Source organism: Lontra canadensis, unplaced genomic scaffold, assembly GCF_010015895.1.
Source record: "Lontra canadensis isolate GAN:19392208 unplaced genomic scaffold, GSC_riverotter_1.0 scaffold11, whole genome shotgun sequence".
In the NCBI taxonomy this organism is placed as follows: domain Eukaryota; kingdom Metazoa; phylum Chordata; class Mammalia; order Carnivora; family Mustelidae; genus Lontra; species Lontra canadensis.
The window spans coordinates 2,548,563-2,570,455 of record NW_022631005.1 but is presented as its reverse complement, the minus strand read 5'-3'; the positions used below and the strand labels follow the sequence as shown (position 1 = coordinate 2,570,455).

Below are 21,893 nucleotides of genomic sequence, written 5' to 3'. Positions count from 1 at the left end.
CACACTGAAAGTTAACACATTTCCTTATATACACCATTGTTTTTTATGCATATATATATATATATATATATATATATGTATATAAACATATATACACACTTCCCCATCTAAAATACCCTTCTCCTTCTAGAAAACTATTTATCCATCAAGAACCAGTCCAAAAGTTACTTTTCCTCTAAAGCCTTTCCTATCTTCCTCAGGAAGAATTTATGGCTCCCTCTGTATTACATTGATTATAGCATTTACTATGTCATAACTTCTACATATCTGTCTATATCTCTACTGGGCTGTTAATAAATTTTGCGACATTAGAATGTAGCAGAGCACTAGCAGGTAGCAAGTACTCACACTTCCTCTGAACAAAGATTGGTCTGGTAATGGAATGGAGAATCATCTGAAGGGGAAAAAATAAAGGAAGACCAGAGTAGATGTGAGACAATTAAGATTTCATCTAGGTTGGTGTCAATGGGAGAAAAACAAAAATGTCTTGATAATCACAACTAATAGACTCTATCTGGTGTGTTAACAGCCTGGATAAGGGAGAGGGAATGGAGCTCAGCAAGGCCTCATAACTGAGACACTGGCCTTGAAAGGTATCTAAATAACAGTTGAAGTAAACAGAAATAATGGAGTATTAGGATTGAATACTAGTACTAGGCTAAAATAACGACCTTATACACGCATACTAGGTTGAAGAATTCAGCAAGACAGTCAGACAGAAATGTACATTAAAAATGTGAAAATGGAAGTTGACAGAAATATTAGAAGTTCCCCCCAAATAGTGGTAAAGCTAATACAGTCTGAGTCAATGAAGTTATTAACAAAGAAAACGTTAAGAAAAAAAAAAAAAAGGACTGGCTCACTTGGTTAAGCGGCTGCCTTTGGCTCAGGTCATGATCCCAGGGTCTTGGGATCAAGCCCTGAATAGGGTTCCCTGCACAGTGGAGAGTCTGCTTCTCCCTCTCCCTCTGCCTGCCGCTCTGGCTACTTGTGAGCACAAGTGAGCTCGCTCTCTCTCTCTCTCTCTCCCTCTGTCAAATAAATAAATAAAATCTTTAAAAAAAGAAAGAAAGAAAGGGAAAAAAAGGACTAAAAAATTAATCTCAAGGATTTGTAAATTTAGGAAGCAGAAGGAAGAAAAGTCAGCGAAATCATGGCCAGAAGAGTAGGAAGAAAACCAAGATAGTGTTATAACATGGGAGCTAAGGAAAGAGATATTAGGTACCAGGTATTGGAAACTGCTCAATAAAATGACTAAGGATTTTATAATTGGATTACTGATGGCTTTTAAAAGGGCTGCTTCAAAAGAGTGACATAGGCTGAAAACAATCTCAATAAATTATCTGAGTGTAATTTTACAAAGCAGGAAAAAGCAACAAAGAAAAAAAAGACTGATGGGGTTCTGGGAAAATGGCTAAGTAGGAGGATCCTGAGCTTACCTTGTCCCAAGACACACTAAGATAGAGGTACACAAGTGCAGCTAACTCTGAAAACCACCCAAAGACTGTCAGAACAGACTTTCCACATCAAAGGGTAGGAGATGCAGAAACATAATTGGGAACCAAACTCTGGTCCCCACCCGCACCTCTCCTGCTCACCCCTCCCTCCCATTCCCACCAACCCTCTCTCAGAGACTAACCACAAACAAGAGGGATACCACAAGCAGAGAGAAGTGGAAGAATCAGACCCCACCCTAAACACTCCAAACTTGGAGCCCTTCGGAAGACAAATTCTCATAACATTTGGCTTTGAAAACCAGTGGGGCTTAATTCAGGGTGTTTTTGCAATAAGCAGGGCTTAACTCTAGGTACTTAAAAAAAAAAAAAATCAGCCAGCATAGCTCTGGGAGACACCCAGAGGGAGATTAAAAAACAGTCTCCACCCTTAAAGGGCCAGCATAACAAATAACCTAGCAAGATGCAGCATAGAAGCAGCAGTTTGAAAAGCACCTGGATATAATGAAGGTTTATTCACTAATCTCAGAAGGGCACTGGAGGGACAGGGATCCTTAGGAGACTTCTCCAAAAACAAAAATGCTGGTGGGCACCATTTCTCTCACCCTACCCAAGCCTAGATAGCCGGTCACTTACAGGAACCAGCAAGGACACTCTCTACCTATCTTGTTAGTACCAGGCACCCTACAAATGTTCTGCTTTGGATCCACCCCTCCCAACCTGACCCACTCGGCAGGTGTCCCTTCAAAGCAGCTCTTGCCCCAACTCTCCCTGGAAGCTACCCCAACAAGGACCAGTGCAACTTCAAAGTGACTCCTGTCCTGGGGAGCGGAGAATATAACCACACACCGGTGTGCTTGCAGTCCCAGCAACAAACCTCATAGCTAGCAGTGCAGAGAATATGCCCTTCTGATTAGCCCTGGACTGGGAGAAGGCATCTGGTCTGATGGCCCACCCTGCCCACAAACAAAAGCCTTTCAAGGGACAGTGTGAGAAGAGCACCCTGCAGGTCAGTGTGAATACAGCCCAACAGACAAACTGAGGACGGTCACCTGGTCTGACTGCTGACACTATCCAACCATAAGCAGTGGCCCCACATTGGCCCCTTAACAACACAAGGACCAAACCCTGCCTAGTGCATCCACAAAAGGCAAAGACAGAATACTGTGTCCCAAATGAAAAACAGCACAAAGCCACAACGAAAGAGCTAAAGCAAATAGAGAGAAGTTAGGGGTGCCTGGGTGGCTCAGTCAGTTATGTGCTCGACTCTTGATCTCACCATAGGTCTTGATGTCAGGGTTGTGAGTCCAAGCCCCACATTGGGCTCGACACCCACTTTAAAAAAAAGAAAGAAAAAAAGAAATGGAAATAAATTATATGCCTGATAAAGAACTCAAAGTAACAGTCATAAAGATACTAGACTTAAGAAAAAATTCAGTGAGACCTTCAACAAAGAAATGATACATATATAACTATACGTCAACAAAGAGAATTAGATATATATAGTCAGAAGAACAAAGTAACTGAAATTAAAAATACACAAAGGGAGGGGCGCCTGGGTGGCGCAGTGGGTTAAAGTCTCTGCCTTCAGCTCAGGTCATGATCCCAGGGTCCTGGGATCGAGCCCCGCATTGGGCTTTCTGCTCAGTAGGGAGCCTGCTTCCCTCTCTCTCTGTCTACTTGTGATCTCTGTCTGTCAAATAAATAAATAAAATCTTAAAAAAAAAATACACAAAGGGAATTGACAGCAAATTAGAGGAGGCAGAAGAACAGATCAGCAATCTGGAAGACAGGGTAAGGGAAAGCCACTAAAGAGAACAGCAAAAAGGGGAAAAAAAAAAAAAAGAATAACAAAAATGGAGATTAGGTTAAGGGAACTCTGCCACATCATCAAGTGTAATAACATTTGCATTATAGGGATCTCAGGAGAGGAGAGAGAGAAGGGGACAGAAACCTTATTTGAAAAAACAGAAACTGAAAACTTCCCTAATCTGAGGAAGAAAATGGACATCCAGATCCAGGAAGCACAGAAGGTTGCTAACAAGATGAACCAAAGCAGGTCCACACCAAGACACATAATTAAAATGGCAAAAAGTAATGATAAAGAGGAAATCTTAAAAGCAGCAAGAGAAAAGAAAACTGTTACATATAAGGGAAATCCTACAAGGCCATGAGCTGATTTTTCAGCAGAAACTTAGTAGACCAAAAGGGAGGTGCATGATGCATTCAAAGTACTGAAAAGGAAAACATTCAACAAAGAATACTCCACCCAACAAGATTACCATTCAGAATAGACAGAAATATGGTTTCCCAAACAAAAGTTAAAGGAGCACATCACCATTAAACCAGCCTTATAGGAAATGTTAAAGGGAATTCTTTGAGTAGAAAGAGAAGTCCATAATGAGTAAGAAAACTGTGAAAGGAAAAAATTTCACAGGAAAATGCAAATATGTAGTAAGAGTAGATTTATCACTTATAAAACTAGTATGCAAAGAAGTGGTAAAGTCAATTACATCTATACAAATCAGTCAAGGGATCTGCAAAATAAAAGGATGTAAAGTGTGGCATCATATACACAAAACGTGGGTGTAGTAAAAATTTAGTGCTTTTAGAATGGTTTCAAACTTAAACAATCACCAATCTGATACAAACTGCTATACACATAAAATGTTATATGTGAACCTAAATGGTAACCAAAAACCAAAAACCTATAACATAAAGAAAGGAATTTTTTTTTTTTTTTAAAGAGAGAAAGAGAGAATATGCACATGTGGGCATGAGGGAGGGGCAGAGGGAGGGACAGAGAGAATTCCTAGCAGACTCCATGCTCAGCAGTCTGGAGCCCAACATGGGGCTCAATCCCATGACCCTGAGATCATGACCTGAGTTGAAATCAAGAGTTGGACACTAACTGACTGTGCCACCCAGGCATCTCAAGAAAGAAATTCAAATGTAACACCAAAGAAAGCCATCAAACCACAAGGGAAGAGTAAAAGAAGAAAGAAACAGAGAAGAACTGCAAAAACAATCATAAAACAAGTAACAAAATGGCAATAAGTACATACCCATTAATAATTACTTCAAATGTAAATGGACTTAATGCTCCAGTCGAAAGACATAGGGTAAATTATACTGGAATTTTTTAAAATTAAAAAAAAAAAAAAAAAAAAGGACAGAGGGTGACTAAAGGATAAAAAAATAACCAAGACCCATCTTGCTACCTATAAGAGATTCACTTCAGAACTAAACACACATGCAGATTGAAAATGAAGGGATAGAAAAAATTTACCATCATATGGGAACAAATGAAAGCTGAGGTAGCAATATTTATATCAGACAAAATAGACTTTAAAACAAAGACTGTACCAAGAGACAAAGAACACTTCATAACAATAAAACAATCAACAAGGGGATATAACAATTATAAATATGTATGTACCCAACATAGATGCACCTAAATACATAAAGTAACAATTAACAGACACAAAGGAAGAAACTGACAATAATAAGATAGTAATGGGGGACTTTAACACCCCATTTATATCAATGATCAATCAAAAAGAAAATGCTTTAAATGACACATTAGACCAGACGGACCAGATATATTCAGAACATTCCATTCAAAAACAGAATTTACATTCTTTTCAAGTGAACATGAAACATTCTCCAAAATACATCACCTGAGGCCACAAAACAAGTCTTGATAAATTTTAAGACTGAAATCATATCCATCTTTTCCAACCACAACGGTATGAAACTAGAAACCAATCACAAGAAAAAATATGGAAAGAACACAAAAACATGGAGGCTAAATCACATGCTACTAAACAATGAATGGGTCAACTAAGAAATCAATGAGGAAATAAAAAAATACAGAGACAATGAAAATGAAAACACAATAGTCCAAACTCTTTGGGATACAACAAAACCTGTTCTAAGAGGGAAGATTAGAGTATTACAGGCCTACCTCAAGAAACGAGAAAAATCTCAAATAAATAAGTGAACCTAACACCCTAAGGAGGTAGAAAAAGAACAAACAAAGCCCAAAGACAATAGAAAAAGGAAGTACTTAAGATAAGAATAGAAATAAATGCAATCAAGATTGTAAAAAATAATAGATCAATGAAACTAGGAGCTAGTTCTTTGAAGAGATAAACAAAATTGATAAATCTTTAGCAAGACTCATTAAAAGAGAGAGTGAGTGCTCAAATAAAATCAGAACTGAAGACTAACAACCAACACCACAAAAATACAAAGGATTATAAGAGAATATTATAAAAATTATATGTCAACAAATTGGATCCTAGAAGATATGTATAAATTCCTAGGAACATATAATCTTCCAAAATTGAATTAGAAAGAAATAGAAAATCTGAACAGAATGATTACTGGCAATGAAATTGAATGCATAATCAAAAAACTTCCAACAAACAAAAGTCCAAAACCAGATGGCTTGACAGGTGAATTCTACCAAAATATTCTACCAAAATTTTAAGTAAGAGGTAATACCTCTTCTTCTCAAACTTTTCAAAACAAACCAGAAAAAGAAGGGGGGCCTGGCTGGCCCAGCTAGTTAAGCATCCAACTCTCAACTTCAATCAGGTCGTGATCTCAGGGTCGTGAGATCAAGCCCACATTGGGCTTCATGTTCAGCAGGGAGTCTGCTTGAGATTCTCTTGACCCTTTCCCTCCCCCATTCACACACACTTTCTAAAATAAATAAATCTAAGAAAGAAAAAGGAAAACTTCCAAATTCATTTTATAAGGCCAACATTACCCTAAAACCAGAGAAAGATACTAAAAGAAAACAAGAGGCCAATATCTCTGATGAACACAGATGCAAAAATATTCAACAAAATACTAGCAAATCAAATCTAACAATAAATTTTAAAAATCACTCACCATGATCAAGTGAGATTTATTCCACGGATGCAAGCATGGTCAAATATTTGCAAATCAATTAACATGATATATCACATTAACAAGAGAAAGGACAAAAATCACATGTACATCTCAATAGATGCAGAAAAAGTAACTGACAAAATACAAAACCCAGTCATGACAAAAACTCTCAATAAAGAAGGTTTGGAGGGAATATACTTCAATGTTATAAAGGCCATATATGAAAAACCCACAACTAACATCATCCTCAATGGTGAGAAACTGAGAGCTTTTCCTTTAAGATCAGGAACAAAACAAGGATGTCCACTCTTGCCACTTTTATTCAACACAGTACTGGAAGTTCCAGCCAATGAGACAACAAAAAGAAGTAAAAGGCATCTACACGGGTAAGGAAGAAGTAAAAGTTCCACTGTTTGAGGATGACATTTTACTATATATAGAAAGCCCTCAAGATTCCACCAAAAAACTATTAGAACTAATAAATGAATTCAGTCAAGTCGCAGAACACAAAATTAATATACAGAAATCTATTGCATTTCTTTCTCTTTTTAAGATTTTATTTATTTGAGAGAATGCATAAGCATGGGGAGTGGCAGAGAGAGGAAGAAGCAGGCTCCCTACTGAGGAAGCCTAATGTGGGGTGCGATCCCAGGACCCCTGGATCATGACCTGAGCCACCCAGGCACCCCTGCTGCATTTCTGTACACTAATAATGAAATAGCAAAAAGAGAAATTATGAAAATAATATCACTTACAATTACACCAAAAGGAATAAAATACCTAGGAATAAACCTAACCAAATAATTCCAGTTACAATTACACCAAAAGGAAAAAAAATTAACCCTCCTAAAACCATAAAACACTCTTGAAAAAACTGAAGATGACACAAACAAATGGAAAGATATTCTATGCTCAAGGACTGAAAGACCCAGTATTTTTCAAATGTCCATATTATCCAAAGCAATCCACAGATTCAATGCAATCCCTATTAAAATACCAACATTTTTCAAGGAACTAGAATAAATAATACTAAAATTTGTATGGAACCACAAGAGTCCAAATAGCCAAACAATCCTGAGAAAGAAGAACAAAACTGGAGGTATAACAATCACAGATTGCAAGATATACTACAAAGCTATAGTAATCAAAACACTATGGTACTGGCACAAAAACAGACACACAGATCGATAGAATCAAACAAAGAGCTCAAAAATAAACCCATGCATATATGGTTAATTAATCTACGATGAAGGAGGCAAGAATACACAATGGGGAAAAGACAGTCTCTTCAACAAATGGTGCAGAGAACACTGATTAGCTACATGCAAAAGAATGAATGTGGACCACTTTATTACACCACACACAAGAAATCAATGCAAAATGGATTAAAAATTTAAATGTCTGACCTGAAACGACAAAAATCCTAGAAGAAAACACAGGCAGTAATTTCTTTGACATTGGCTGCATAAACCATTTTTCTAGGTATGTCTCTTTGAGGGAAAGGAAACAAAAGCAAAATTAAATACACCAAAATGTAGTTTAGGACTACACCAAAGTAAAAAGCTTTTGCACAGCAAAGGAAACTATCAAAACAAAAAAAAAGGCAACCTACCGAATGGAAGATATTTGCAAATGATATAGCCAACAAGGAATTAATATCCAAAATATACAAAGAACATACACAACTCAACACCAACCCCCTCCCAAAATAATCCGATTAAAAAATGGCCGGTGGACCTAACTAGACATTTTTCCAAAACAGACATACAGATGGCCAACAGACACATGAGAAAAGATGCTCATCATCACTAACTGTCAGGGAAATGCAAATCAAAACCAAAGTGAGATACCACCTTACACCTATCAGAATGACTAAAATCAAAACCCAAGGAATAGTAAGTGTTGATGAGGATGTAGAAGAAAGGGAACACTCCTGTACTGTTGGTAGGAATGCAAATTGGTGCAGCACACACTCTGAAAAACAATACAGCAGTTCCTCAAAAGATTAAAAATAGAATTTCGATATGATCCAGTAATTCCACTACTGGGTACTAACTCAAAGAAAACAAAAACACTAATTCTAAAAAATATATGCACCCTGTTTACTTAAATATTATTTACAATAGTCAAGATATGGAAGTAAACCAAGTGTTCATCCTTGGATGAATGGATAAAGAATATGTGTGATATTATTACAATGGAATATTACTCAGCCATAAAAAAGAATGAGATCTTACCATTTGCGGCAACATAGACGGACCTCGAAGGTATAAGGCTAAGTGAAATAAATCAATCAGAGAAAGACAAATACCACATGATTGTGCTCATGTGTGGAATTTAAGAAACAAACAAAGGAAGAAAGACCCCAAAACAGACTCTTAAATACAAAGAACTGGTGGTTGCAGAGGGGAGGTGGGCAGAGGGATGGATGAAATAAAGGGGATTAAGAGTATACTCATCTCGATGCACAATGAGTAATATACAGAATTGGATCCTTATATTGTATACTTGAAACTGCATGTTAATTATAATTTGATTTTTAAAAAATCATCAACTAGGAAAAAAAAGAAAAAAAAGATTGAGGCCCAAGAGGAAAACAAAAGGATGACTCATGAAGCAAGATTCTGGGGAAGGAGTCATCAAAAAGGACAAGCAGATGATCCGGCTGTGACATATTTCTAAGTATGATAAGCAGAGTTAAGTTCAGTTCATTTAGCTGCCTGGGCAACTATTTTTGAACTAAGGCCACCACCACTCATTTCTAGGCAATTGCTGACTAGAACGACGTAGACGTGTGACTCGGCTACTGGGAACAAGACAGTTCAATTATTTGCTGCTACCTGGCTGAATACCCAGGAGGAGAGGGTTACCCTATTTTACCATTTGGACAGAAGAGCCGAAAAGGCTGATTTCCTTAGAGAAACATGTAGCAGATGCTAGCAAGAAGCCTGATGACTTTCTGGGTTTTAGTTCTAATTCCACCCTGTGGCAAAGCTCTATTCCTGCCCTTGAGGAAGGTGCCCTGGGACTCTGTTTTTTTTTTTTTATTTGATATAGAACGAGAGCGAGAAAGAGAGAGAGAGAGAGAGCACACAAGCTTCAGGAACAGCAGGCGGAAGAGAAGCAGACTCCCTGCCAAGCAGGGAGCCTGATGTGGGGCTTGATCCCAGGACTCTGGGATCATGACCTGAGCCAAAGGCAGATGCTTAACCAGCTGAGCCACTCAGGCACCCCGGTGTCCTTGCACTCTTCTTTTTTTCAGTTAGCTCAAATTAATTGATACTTTTAAACAAAAGTCCTAATGAACGCACGTGCTAACAAATAAGAATTCATTCTTAAAAAAGGTTGCCTCTTATATAAAATCTGAAGACAGGCATAGCAAACTAGAATGTACTTTCTGAAAATAATGGCACATGGCAGGAAAGAACTTGGAAATAAAGCCAAAATCAGACTGGAAATCTAATAATTATGTTGGGAAGCTACAAATATTTTGCAAAGACAAAGCAGACAAAATACTATCTGGAAATCAAGATCAACATAAAAGAACAAAAGCAGAACCTTTTACTTTTAAAAAATAGACTTTTAAAATTTTACTTCAAAAAGGGATTACCACTATGTCAAAACATCAATTCTCAGATAAAAATGTCCAATAATTGAAAATGTGAAAATGGAGATTGAAGAGTTAGAGATATTAACTGAAAAATTCCCTCAAATAGTAGTGAAAGCTAATACAGGAGATTTTACTTCAAAAATGAAGCTACTAATTTTCTTTAAAATTCATCAAAAATAAGATAGACTAACTGAATAGAGAAAATGATGAATGAATGTACAGATATGTGATAAGGAAACATACTATGATGTTATGGTAGAATCTAAGTGGTTGGTATAAAAATGTTTATTACAGGGTGACTTCGTGGCTCAGTGGGTTGAGCCTCTGCCTTCGTTGGCTCAGGTCATGGTCTCAGGGTCCTGGGATCAAGGCCTGAGTCCGGCTCTCTGCTTGGCAGGGAGCCTGCTTCCCTGTCTCTCTGCCTGCCTCTCTGTCTACTTGTGATTTCTCTGTCAAATAAGTAAATAAATAATTCTTTTAAAAAATTTTTTTAAAAGTTTATTATAAAATTGAATTTCGCAGTATGTTTCAATTTTTTCAACATAATATGTTGGGAGAAAAAGAAAACTACAGACATTATAATTCCTTTTTTTTTTTAAAGATTTTTATTTGATTGATAGAGAAAGACAGCTAGACAGGGAACACACAAACAGGGGGAGTGGGACAGGGAGAAGCAGGCCTCCCGCTGAGCAGGGAGCCCGATTTGGGGCTCGATCCCAGGAGCAGGAGGCAGACACCCAACGACTGAGTCACCCAGACGCCCTGACATTACAATTCTTAAGTTGCATCACAAGATGTAGAAAGATTTGACCAAAGAGTATGAGCCATCTGAATAAGCATGTAGTGTACAATATTTACTGACAACAATAAGTGGTTTAAACTGGCACACCTGGTGTGCCTGGGTGGCTCAGTTGGTTAAGCGTCTGCCTTCGGCTCAGGTCATGAACAGAGTCCTGGCATCAAGCCCCACATCAGGCTCCCAGCTCAGCTGAGAGCCTCCTTCTCCCTCTCCCTCTGTTGCTCCCCCAGCTTGTGCGCAGTCTCTCTCTCTCTGTCAAATAAATAAATTAAATGTTAAAAAATAAAAATAAATAAACTGGCACATCTTAGCCAGTTGCCTCAGCTCTCTCTCCTCATCACCTCCAAGGCCTAGGCAAAGTTAAGCAGTATTTCCTAGGCTCTCTGTGGTCATGTTTTGGATTCCCCTTAGCAACCCAGGCCTAAACATTGCATTTCCTTTTAGGTGAATTTCTGGAAAGCTGCTTTCTTAAATTTTAAGATATAAATCTGCTCAAACATGATAGGAGTCTTTCTCCTGAGATTCCAATAATTTCCAAATCTTTATTCTCGGTCAAAATTAAATCCGAAGAAGCAACTGTGCTTTATTTCTGCCTCTGTCCACTGAGATGGATGAATTATGTATTCCAATGTTCTTTAACCCATTTAAAAAATTTCCAATGTTCTTTAATCCTTTTAAAAAATTTGTCTTATGGAACTTTTTAGGGATTTAACTGTAAAAAGTTTATCACAGCATTCTTTATAATAGGGAAAGACTGAACACAATAAATAAAAAGTGATACTGTCCTGGTTGAACTTAGAGTACCTACATATAATGCAATACCTGATGAGCCCCTGAGGATGAGGTTGCCATTAACATTCCTTGACATAGAAAGTTATATACATAAGATAGTGAAAAATAGTGGTTTCAAGACATTATTACAGCACAACTTTATACATATATGACATATCTAAAAGATGTTGAGAAGCTATAGTGTTTATCTCTTCATTATTTTCAAAGTCTGCATTTTGACTGTTTTTATCTTCAAATAAAATGTGTTACATTTCAGCATCAATTAGGTACCCTCTGATTTTTTTAAATTGTAAATTAACAGATATTCTGCTCTCAGAATAAGACTTCTAAAAGCTATCCAGGTAGCTGAAGGCCCCCAACATTACTGGGCCAAGTGCCATACCGGTTCTTTATTATACTGTCTACATTCTCTTACTCTAATTCTTCTGATTCTATTTTCATCCAAATGCTCTCATCTATGTTTTTACCCTCAGATTTAAGAATTTTCTCATAGCATCTTAACATTGAAGAGCACTCCTCCACCATTCTAATCTATGTTTCTTTGAAATGAAGAGGCCCTTCCATTGCTGTACGAGTCATCATTCCTCCCACTTCTTGCCTCTAGTCTAGCACTTAGCACCCTGCATTAACAGAAGACATATCAGTTTTCCTTAGTAGACCTACATGTCTCATAAGGCAGAAACTATGTGCTAATTCTCCCCAGTCCTTAGCACATAGAAAACAATAATCAACTGCCAACAAACTTGAGTAGATGGAAGTTTCAAACAGCTGAGAAGATGCCAAGAGGTATCTAGCTGCTTTAAATGAATTAAAGTCTCCAGGCCTAAATATTACATCGCATGATACTTAACAATGATTTAAGAGTTATTATTTAGGGGCGCCTGGGTGGCTCAGTGGGTTAAGCCTCTGCCTTCAGCTCAGGTCATGGTCTCAGGGTCCTGGGATTGAGCCCCGCATCGGGCTCTCTGCTCAGCAGGGAGCCTGCTTCCCTTCCTCTCTCTCTGCCTGCCTCTCTGCCTACTTGTGATCTCTCTCTGTCAAATAAATAAATAAAATCTTTAAAAAAAAAAAAAAGAGTTATTATTTATAATATAAGAAATCACAGGGAAGAGATAACCGACAATTGCCTAGTCTCGATTCTCAAAAATAAAAAGACCCTCAAAACGCACAGACCCTGAAGCCTGGTGTCCGACAAGCAAAGATCTTCCAGAAAGTGGCACAAGGAAAGTTGTGGAAGCTAGAAAATGTAGGATGAATAAGAGACCTTGACTAAAACAGAAGACAGGTAAACTAGGAGCTAAGGTTTCAACGGTACACACTTTTAACAGTGTGGGGGTGGGAAGATTATGAATTGACTCCAGCTGCTCTTGTTACTCGCTTAAAACAACACACATGTGCATCCCCTTAAGGTATTTACACATAGTATTTCTGTGCCCAGAACACTCACTCAACTAGATAGCCATAGAACTTAACGCTCTCATCTCCTTCAAATATTTACTTAAATGTCATGTTCTCCAGTGATATCCTTTTTAAAATCTGAACACTACCCCCTTACTCTGTTATTTTTCTTTTTTGCATAGCACTTAGCATTTTCTAACACACTTAATAATTGACTTATTTACTGTTATTAACTATTTCACCTATAAGAATATAAGTCCCGTGAAAGAATAGATCTTTGCCTATTTTGTTCACTGATGTAGCCCAAACACCTAGAACACAAATGACCAATAAAAACTTGTTTAATCCACAAAATGGTTTTAAGAAAGATTTTGAAGAAAAAAATGACTAGAACTGGTGATATCGGCACAGTATCAAGGAAAAAGCTCTAGACTTAAGATAAAAGATCTGGATTCAAATCTAAGCCCTACCACTTAGTATATATAGCAAATGACTGTTTTCTAGCAAGCGTCTGCAAACTTCAGTTACTAATCTGTAAAATGAGTGGTTGTGAAGATCAGATGAGATAAACGTGTATAAGAGTAGCAGTTGGTTAAGCACCTGCCTTCGGCTCAGGTCATGATCCCAGGGTCCTGGGATCAAGTCCAGCATCAGGCTCCTTGCTCAGAGGGGAACATGCTTCACCCTCTGCCTGCTGCTCCCCCTTGCTTGTGTGCTCACTCTCTCTCTGACAAAATAAATAAATAAAATCTTAAAGAGAGAGAGAGAGAGAGTTCAATCTTAAAAGAAAAAAAAAAAAAAAAAAAAAAGAAAGGAAAGCCAGAAAGGTAACTTCATTTGGAAATAAGAAAGGACAGATAATGAGTTAGATTTCAATATGCAGTTGTGCTGTCCAACATGGTATGTAACTAGCCAATAGCCAATATGCCTATTTAAATTTAAAAATTAAAATTGAATAAAATTTAAAATTCAGCTCCTTGGTCATAATGATCATATTTCAAGTGTTTAATGGCCACATGTGGTTAGTGGCTACCATATTGTATAGCAGATTACAGATCATTTCCAGCATCACAGAAAGCTCTAGAGCACAGTGCTGATTTATAAACTTTGAGTTGACAGCAGAATAGAAATCGAGTGTTATTTTAATATCCCTGATGCTGGATTCCTGGAAAGCTCAGGATGAAGAAATGCAAAATCCAACCACATAAACAATCTGAGTTGGAATTGCAAAATATGAATATAACAAATGAAATAATTCAGATTATTTCATTACAAGGTCCTAGAATACATGAACACATCCAAGGTGATAATATGAGGTCAACTATAAATAGAGTTTGGAGAAGCCCAGTAAAGTTACCAACAAGAATTTGGTCAGCATGCCAGCTTAAATCTCTGGTTAGTAACTTCAGATATGCCTGCAGGACAAATATTACATGCAATACAATAGTTTTCTTAGTGAATGATAAGATACCTATAGCTCCAAATCTCACCCAAGAAGCAAACTACCTTGTCAAAAGTAACTGCAGCTACCTAGAATGGTATAGCCTTCCTTAATGAATAAGCTTATCTCAACTATAAAAAGATCTAGAATTAAATATACAAATGCTTGAGAAGGGACTCACAATCAGATGTTACTGTTTTTGTTTCAAGAAAGCTATGCAGAAATTGATCTTTTATATACTTAGAAAATTGAAGAGGATTTCACTTATAAGAATGACTGGCTTGTAAAAAATTTCAAATGTGTAACTGAATTATAGATTTAGACTTGTGACTTTAAGCTGATCTTATAAGTTTATAAATAACATTTGAACACTGCAAAGACTTTAAGGTCACAGCGTTTAAAAAGGCAGTTTAATGTTTACAGGAATGATATAGTATCTAGGAACATTTTATTACCTCAAACAAATGATATACTTAAGAAGATTGAACATATTATATACTAACTACCATTTTAATCATTTTAGCCTATTTCTATGCAGCAATATCTATAAAAACATTAGATATGTACTTCATATTAAAATCAATAAATTTTCAAACCTAAATTTAGCAGCCACCTAAATGCTCATCCTGAACAAAATGGATAAACTGAATGGGATGCCTGGGAAGCTCAGACGGTTAAGGGTCTGCCTTTAGCTCAGGTCATGATCCCAGAGTCCAGGGATAGAACCCAGAGTTGGGGCTTCCTGCTCAGCAGGGAGTTTGCTTCTCCCTCTCCCTTTGTTCCTCCCACTGCTCTGTTCTCTCTCACTTACTCTCTCTGTAAATAAGTAAATAAAATCTTTAAAAAAAACACACACACATAATGTATAACTCACAGTGTATATCCATCCAATGAAATACTACTCAGCAGTAAGAATGAACAAAATACAACTAGACATGAAAACATAGATGAGTATTACAATCATAATGATAAGGGAAAGAAGCCACACACAAAAGAATATACACTGCATGACTCCATGTACGTAAAGTTCAAACAAGCAAATCCAACTCCAGTCAAGGTTGCGGTTATCCTGGTGGGAGGTGAAGAGGAACATGAAGGCTTCTAGGGACTGACTGGTAATGTTGTTTCTTAATCTAAATACTGATAAGATGGATGTGCTCGCTTTGTGAAAAGTAATTAAGCTGTAAACATGATTTGTGCATCTACTTTTATAATAAATTTAATAAAAATTTAATTTATAAATTTAATAAATTTATATAAATTTAATTTATATAAAATTAATAATTTATATAAATTTATAAAATTAATAAAAATTTAATTTAAAAGTTTAACAAAAAATAATAAGTATATACACAAACATTTATAACCACCCAAGTAAGACTATAAGCCACGTACCATCCCAAATTATCCCAGGACCATCACTACTATGTGTACTATACTTTGGAAAATTAACATATCAAAGAAAAGGGGAAAGGAAGGACATGTCCCCAGAACAGCAATAATTCTGGTGTAGAGCTAGAGTACATAGTAGGTACCAAGGAAATCAGAGGCCTAGAAAGGCCAGTTTGTTCCCCTGGAAGACCTTAACTGCCCTAACCAAGAAAACTGTGGAATGTATTCAGTAGGCAATGGGAATGACACATGCAAATGATGCAGGTGGAAGACTACCTACCATAAAGTTTTCAACCCTTTCCCTTAATTTACTCAAAAGTGTGTCAGTAATACCTCCATTCCCTGACATCCAGTTTCCAGTCTGGAGGGACTTCAGAAGAGTAGCTGACCTGACCTCCCCAATGGTCACACAGTCATCCTTCCTCATGGGAGGAGTGATTTACCTGGTTAGTAATTTCTGAGAAGAGGCACCAAGCGTCTGGAGTCAGCCTTCTCTCTCCTTAGAATCTATCAGCTACAAAGTGGTTATAACAGAGTCTCTCTCAGGGCCATGTATAAAGCTTACTGGAGCTGGCTCTGCTCTAGCAGGGGAGGCCTTCTGTGGTCCAGCCTTACCTGTGACTGTATATCCAATTCAGAGTAATTATTAGGTAGTCCAAATCTAAGCCATATTCTCCAACCAACTTTATTTGTAATAAAGCTGGCATTTTTATCTCCACCTGTCTATACTCTATGTATTCTCAACTGAAGCTGAACTCAGATGTGGGACAGTAATAAAATTAAATATTACTTCTAAAGCCTAACAAATGAAGAGAATACTAATGGGGGGAGGGTGATTACTATTTCATGTCAAAAGAGTAAAGTCTACTCAGGATATTTTGATTTGGTTTGGAGTTAAAATTAACATACTAATCTGCTAAACAACAGAAATTCTCTTCTCAATAATAAGAAAATAAAATTGAAAGGAGTAATACTTGCTTAGCATTTCCTTTTAAAGTGTTCCATAAAGTACATCATCTGACTACAACAGCACTCTACTCCCCTGCAGCCTAAAAATAGATCACTTAATTTATTCCTAGATATTTTTATTAAGTGACTGGGGGTAGGTCGCTTTATAGTAAGTAACTTCCTGACATAAAGAAGTCTACTTGCAGAAAATGTGGTCCATTCCAAAATGATACTTGCAATCTAAGAGAAGTATGTTTCTGTTTTATTCTCAAATTGTTCTCTCCCACAAATGAAACAGCAAAATCCACTCACAGAAGGAAATAGGTTGGTCTACTTTTTAAAACCATGCATTACGTTTTCAAAAATTAAGAATTTCAGTTTGATAGGATCATATATTTTTTAATTTATTCAGTAAGTACAATATAAACTAGTGCCTTAACCATATGACACTGTACTTGATCATGATCTCTTTAATCATAAATGGTTGAAACTTGGCATGACAAAGATGCCCTCCTAGGAAACATTTACACAAGGTCAACTCAGCTTTTTTCTGTCTGGAAAACATCTACTAAGGATTCGGGAGCTCTTAAATAATACATCATTTTTTAAAGAATGGTGTGCATAAATGGCAGTATAAGTATATTAAGGAATTGGTAGCAGTCTTAATCAGATCTTCTTTTGTTCTGAGGAGAGTTTATAACCTCTGTAAAAATTGCCATAGAACAGTTCTGACTAACCCAAACCACAACTGGGAAAGCCGTTAACAGTGCAGAGGGACGGACGTCACAAGGGATTTTTTTCTTCATTTTTCTAACATTACAATAGCTTTTTTTAAACTGAAAAAATCCAAAACCAAGGTATAAAAGTGTCACATACTTAATTGGCATTTACTATGATTTTCAAGAATCTAAAACTGCAACCAGTAGCAAGATTAAAAAAAGAAACTGTTCATGCAATTTAAAGAAAAACAAAGGGTCCAAAAGCAAACCATCACTCATCACTCTCAAAACTCTGCTCAGCAATTTCAAATAATAAGAATATATGTTCCTGGATAGAAGTAATTAGAACCAACTCATACGAGACCAACATGATAAGTACAACAGGTTATGATTGGCCCACCCTCTTAAATATCCATGTTGCTCAAGACTTTTACCATCCCTCTTCCATTATCATTGCTCCAAAACTCCCATGGCATAGAGTCACATAATTTTATGTATTACTTAATGCACTAATTTCCAAAACTCAAATCCATCTTTTCCTCTATTCTCACTGCCATCACCTTGATTTAATCCTTCATTATTTCTCACCTGTTCCACTATAACAGCTCCCTAACTGGTCTTCCTATGTGCATTCTCATCCTTCTCCAGTCTATTCTTAACACTGTACGTGGATGCAAACCCAAACCCAATATGATCAAGTCTCTTCCCAACTTAAGTGCCTCAAGGGTTTGCTGTTACCTAATCTCCTTGGCTGCTTCATTTTTCTTCATTACACTTATAACCATCTGACATACTGTATTACTTATTTGCTATCTCCACTCCAACTAGAATGTAAGTCCATAAGGGCAGAGTTTTTGTCCGCTGCTGTATGTTTCATAGTAAGCACCGAAATAGTCACACATGAATGAGTGAATGAGTAAATGAATGAATTAATGGACTGATGATCTACAGGCCAAGGCCTCCACGACCGGCCAGGGCCCACCTCTTTTTACACCACTCCCACCTCTACCAATACTGAATTGTTCAATTACCTAAATACAATATGCACTTTCATGCCCCCTTGCTTTGCCATATGCTATTATCTTTGCCTGGAACTGTCTTCACCATCCAATCAATCTGCCACACCATCATCCATATTTTAAAACTGTCTCTAGAAAGCTTTCCCTGACCCCAAGGATAATCACTCTTTCTTTCCTTTGTGCTACATCTATCTATATCTGTATTCATAGCAGCTCTACTCAAACTGTACTGGAATGTGTATCTCCCTTACCACTGTGAATTCTTTGAGGCGAGGACAATTATTCATCTCTCCGCCTTCAGTGCCTAGGATGATACTTGTCATAAAGCAACTATTCTATAAACATTGGATAAATTAACATATACGTGAAGGTCCTGTGAGGGAAATGAAAACATGAAGTTTCAAGAAGTCACTCCTTCAATTCCGTGATGATAACCAGCCCTGAGATAGAAGAATTACAACCAATGACATCATCCAAGGTAATCGGAGAGGAGTTATACAAATAACACACATCAGCAAGTGATTCCAAAATAAGAGACAAACAGTCACACTCACACTTTATTAGATTTACATGCTGGCTCCTTGCTCCATCATTCATCTTCCCTTTAGACTCAACTTGGCTGCTGTCAAACTGAAGCCCAGCTAGGCAGAAGGAAGTTGAAGGGAGACCTTGGCTCCCCAACAACAATATAGCAAGTAGATCACTCTCCAAGGGAGATCACTCTTCCATCTAATAAAAGTTTTTATGTTCCCTCATATTTTGATTCAAACTTCAAAACAGTTGTACAGGGCTAGATTTTACCACTAGCCATACCTGACTCTGAACCAAAAAGACCAGAGCTTTCTAACCATAATCTACACCAACAATAGGTAACAGTTGTGCCTTCTATCTATGGAGTAACCACAGAGTCCAGTCACCTTCAGCCATGGGAAGCCTCATTCATTACCCCAGTGTGCCTTATAAACATTATTATTTTTCTCTGACTGCTGCAGATAAAGGCCCCTAAATTCAACTATAAGGAACACCTGACCTACCTACTTAGTTCTAAGATTGTGAACATGCATAAAAATGTACATCATACAGATACATACAAATGAACAGACATAAATGTACATGAAGCCGTTTGGAGAAAAAAAGTTTTAAACCCAATGATGGCTCAAATAACATCAAGTGAAGCCTGAGGCCAGGATGTGATCCTTGATTCCTCCCTCCCGCATCATTCAGTAAACAAATTATAAAAAATTTACGTTTTAATATTTTTTCAAATAGATTTGCCTACTCCCAATATTGTGCCTTAGTTCAGAATGGCAGTATTTGTCATCAGAGTAATAGTCTCCTAATTGGCTACCCTGTCCTTGGACTCAATGAAAATTGCATCTACCATTTCATCTGAAAGGTTATATAACCAGCAATGCACTTAAAGCACTTGATCACTTAACTAGGTATTGCTGAATTCTCACAGCAATGCCACAGAGCAGGAATTACTGTTCTCATTTTCACAGACAAGGGACTGAAGCTCTGAAAAAGGTTAAGTGACTTGCCCAAGGTCATGCAACTAGAATCATGTAGTGGAAATCCAAACTCAGGTCTTGGTTCCCAGCCTTAACCTTCCACTTAACCTTCTTCAATTCGGTTCCCAAAGCAACCTTTCTAAAAGGTAAATGCAATATTTTTCCCCACATAAAATCCTGCAAACAAGACTTGCCTCCAGCCCTCACCCTCTGTCATTCTCACCCCCTCCTACCCCAGCGAACTTCCAACAGTTTCCCAATCTGTCTTTTGCTGCTTTATCTGTAAACACACTGTTTTTCTGCCAAAAACACTTTTCTCCTTTGTCAGGTTACTTCCAACCCAAACTTCAAGATTTACTCAATCCTTACTCTGGGAAGCCTTACCCCTGACATACAGACCTAAAACTAGGGTTAGTGACCATCTGCTATGGTTATCAGCTAAATTTCTTACCACACTGTATTATGACTTTACCCTACTAGGCTATTAGTTCCTTAAGTAAATACTGCATTTTGTATTCCCAGTAGAGTAAATACTAGCAGATGAAGGACTCATGAATGTGGAATTAATAAATGAATTCACCACAAGTAGTACAAGTTAAGAAATTGACCCTAAAGTTAATACAACCTACTCTGGAATTCTAACATGCAAGATCTGAAGCAGGCTTTGTAAATCTGTTCTATTTCTTTATCTGTAGGAAACTCAAGAGTTTGAAGAGGAGTAAAAGAAATAACAGACAACACAATCTCTGGCACACTGACAGTATCATTAAACATTAGCAACACTTTTTTTCCCACTCTGAAAGTTCGTCCACATGACAAAGCCACATCTCAGAAAATATTTTCTCTGGTAGCTGCCATCAGCGCTTAAGATTTCTCCAAAAAGTAGTAAGCCAGGATCACTTAAAAACATCCTCAGCCACAGGCAAGGATCTTTCAGCTTCTAGTTACAGCAGAGTTCAGTAGTCACCACCACAACCTAAATCATTTAACTAGTATCTGAAGTTTTTTGCTTCTTACCCATCCCTCACTTTTCTCCCTTCAAAGTCAAAGACCATGCCCCTAAGCAAATGGAAACCTGCCCCCATAGAAACCAGTCAGCACCTTCCCCCAAGAACCACCTCTCCCCACTCCCAGTCTAGCGCGAATTTGAAGAAAGCCATCACCTAGGGCAAACTTAAATCTTGGAGGATCATGTCAGAAACCTTTCTGTCCATTCGAAGACCTTATCCCCAAGTATTAATTCAGGATAATGAATTCCTGGCATTAAGACTCCAAGAAAACGGGTCCCCCTGAAGTCTTCCCCAATAACAGTCCTTCAGATTTGTTACTCTCAAAGAGACCAAAATGCACCATTCCATCCCGCCCCCTTCCTGCGAGAGTCCAGGGTCTCGTCCACTCTCTCTCGAGACGGTTCTTCACTTTCAGGGACCGGGATGCTTTCCTCCCACCGGTGTCACCTCCTTTCCCACCTTGCCTTTGCCCTCCCGCTGCACAGGCCTGGCCTGGTCTCGCCGCCAGCCAGCTCCACAGAGCCGCTACTCACCGCTTCTTGGGGATGGTGCCTGACTCCTGCACGGCGGGAGTGGCAGTGGGCGCCGCCGTGGCCGCCGACGCGGCTCTCCGCGCTTTGCACTCATTGGTACTCACAGCCTCCTGGGGCCGGCCCAGCAGATGGCCCGAGAGAACCCGGAGCCTCCGCCCGGCGCGGTCCCGGTCTGGATCCGGGTCCCGGTCCCGGTCCGCTGCGGAGCCGGAGCCCGCACCCACGTCCGTTCCACCCGCTGCAGCCGCCGCCTCCGCCATGGCTTCCGCCTGTGCCGCCGCCCCGGACCGCTGGGCGCGGGTGAAAGGTCGCTTAGAGTGGCGCCCGGCGCGACCATTCGCTGCGGCGCATCCCGGCAGCCACCG

The 21,893-nt window shown here is 38.3% G+C and overlaps 1 protein-coding gene across 1 annotated transcript in view; it reads right to left on the bottom strand.

The window, feature by feature from the left end:
• Window positions 1–21,847, bottom strand: part of AGPS (alkylglycerone phosphate synthase) — a 134,509-nt gene extending 112,662 nt beyond the window's left edge. The window contains exon 1 of the mRNA XM_032855977.1: window positions 21,529–21,847. Within this exon, the coding sequence (XP_032711868.1) occupies window positions 21,529–21,788 (260 nt within the window). The 5' untranslated portion in view covers window positions 21,789–21,847. The remainder of the gene's footprint in view (window positions 1–21,528) is intronic.
• Window positions 21,848–21,893: the final 46 nt, after the last annotated feature.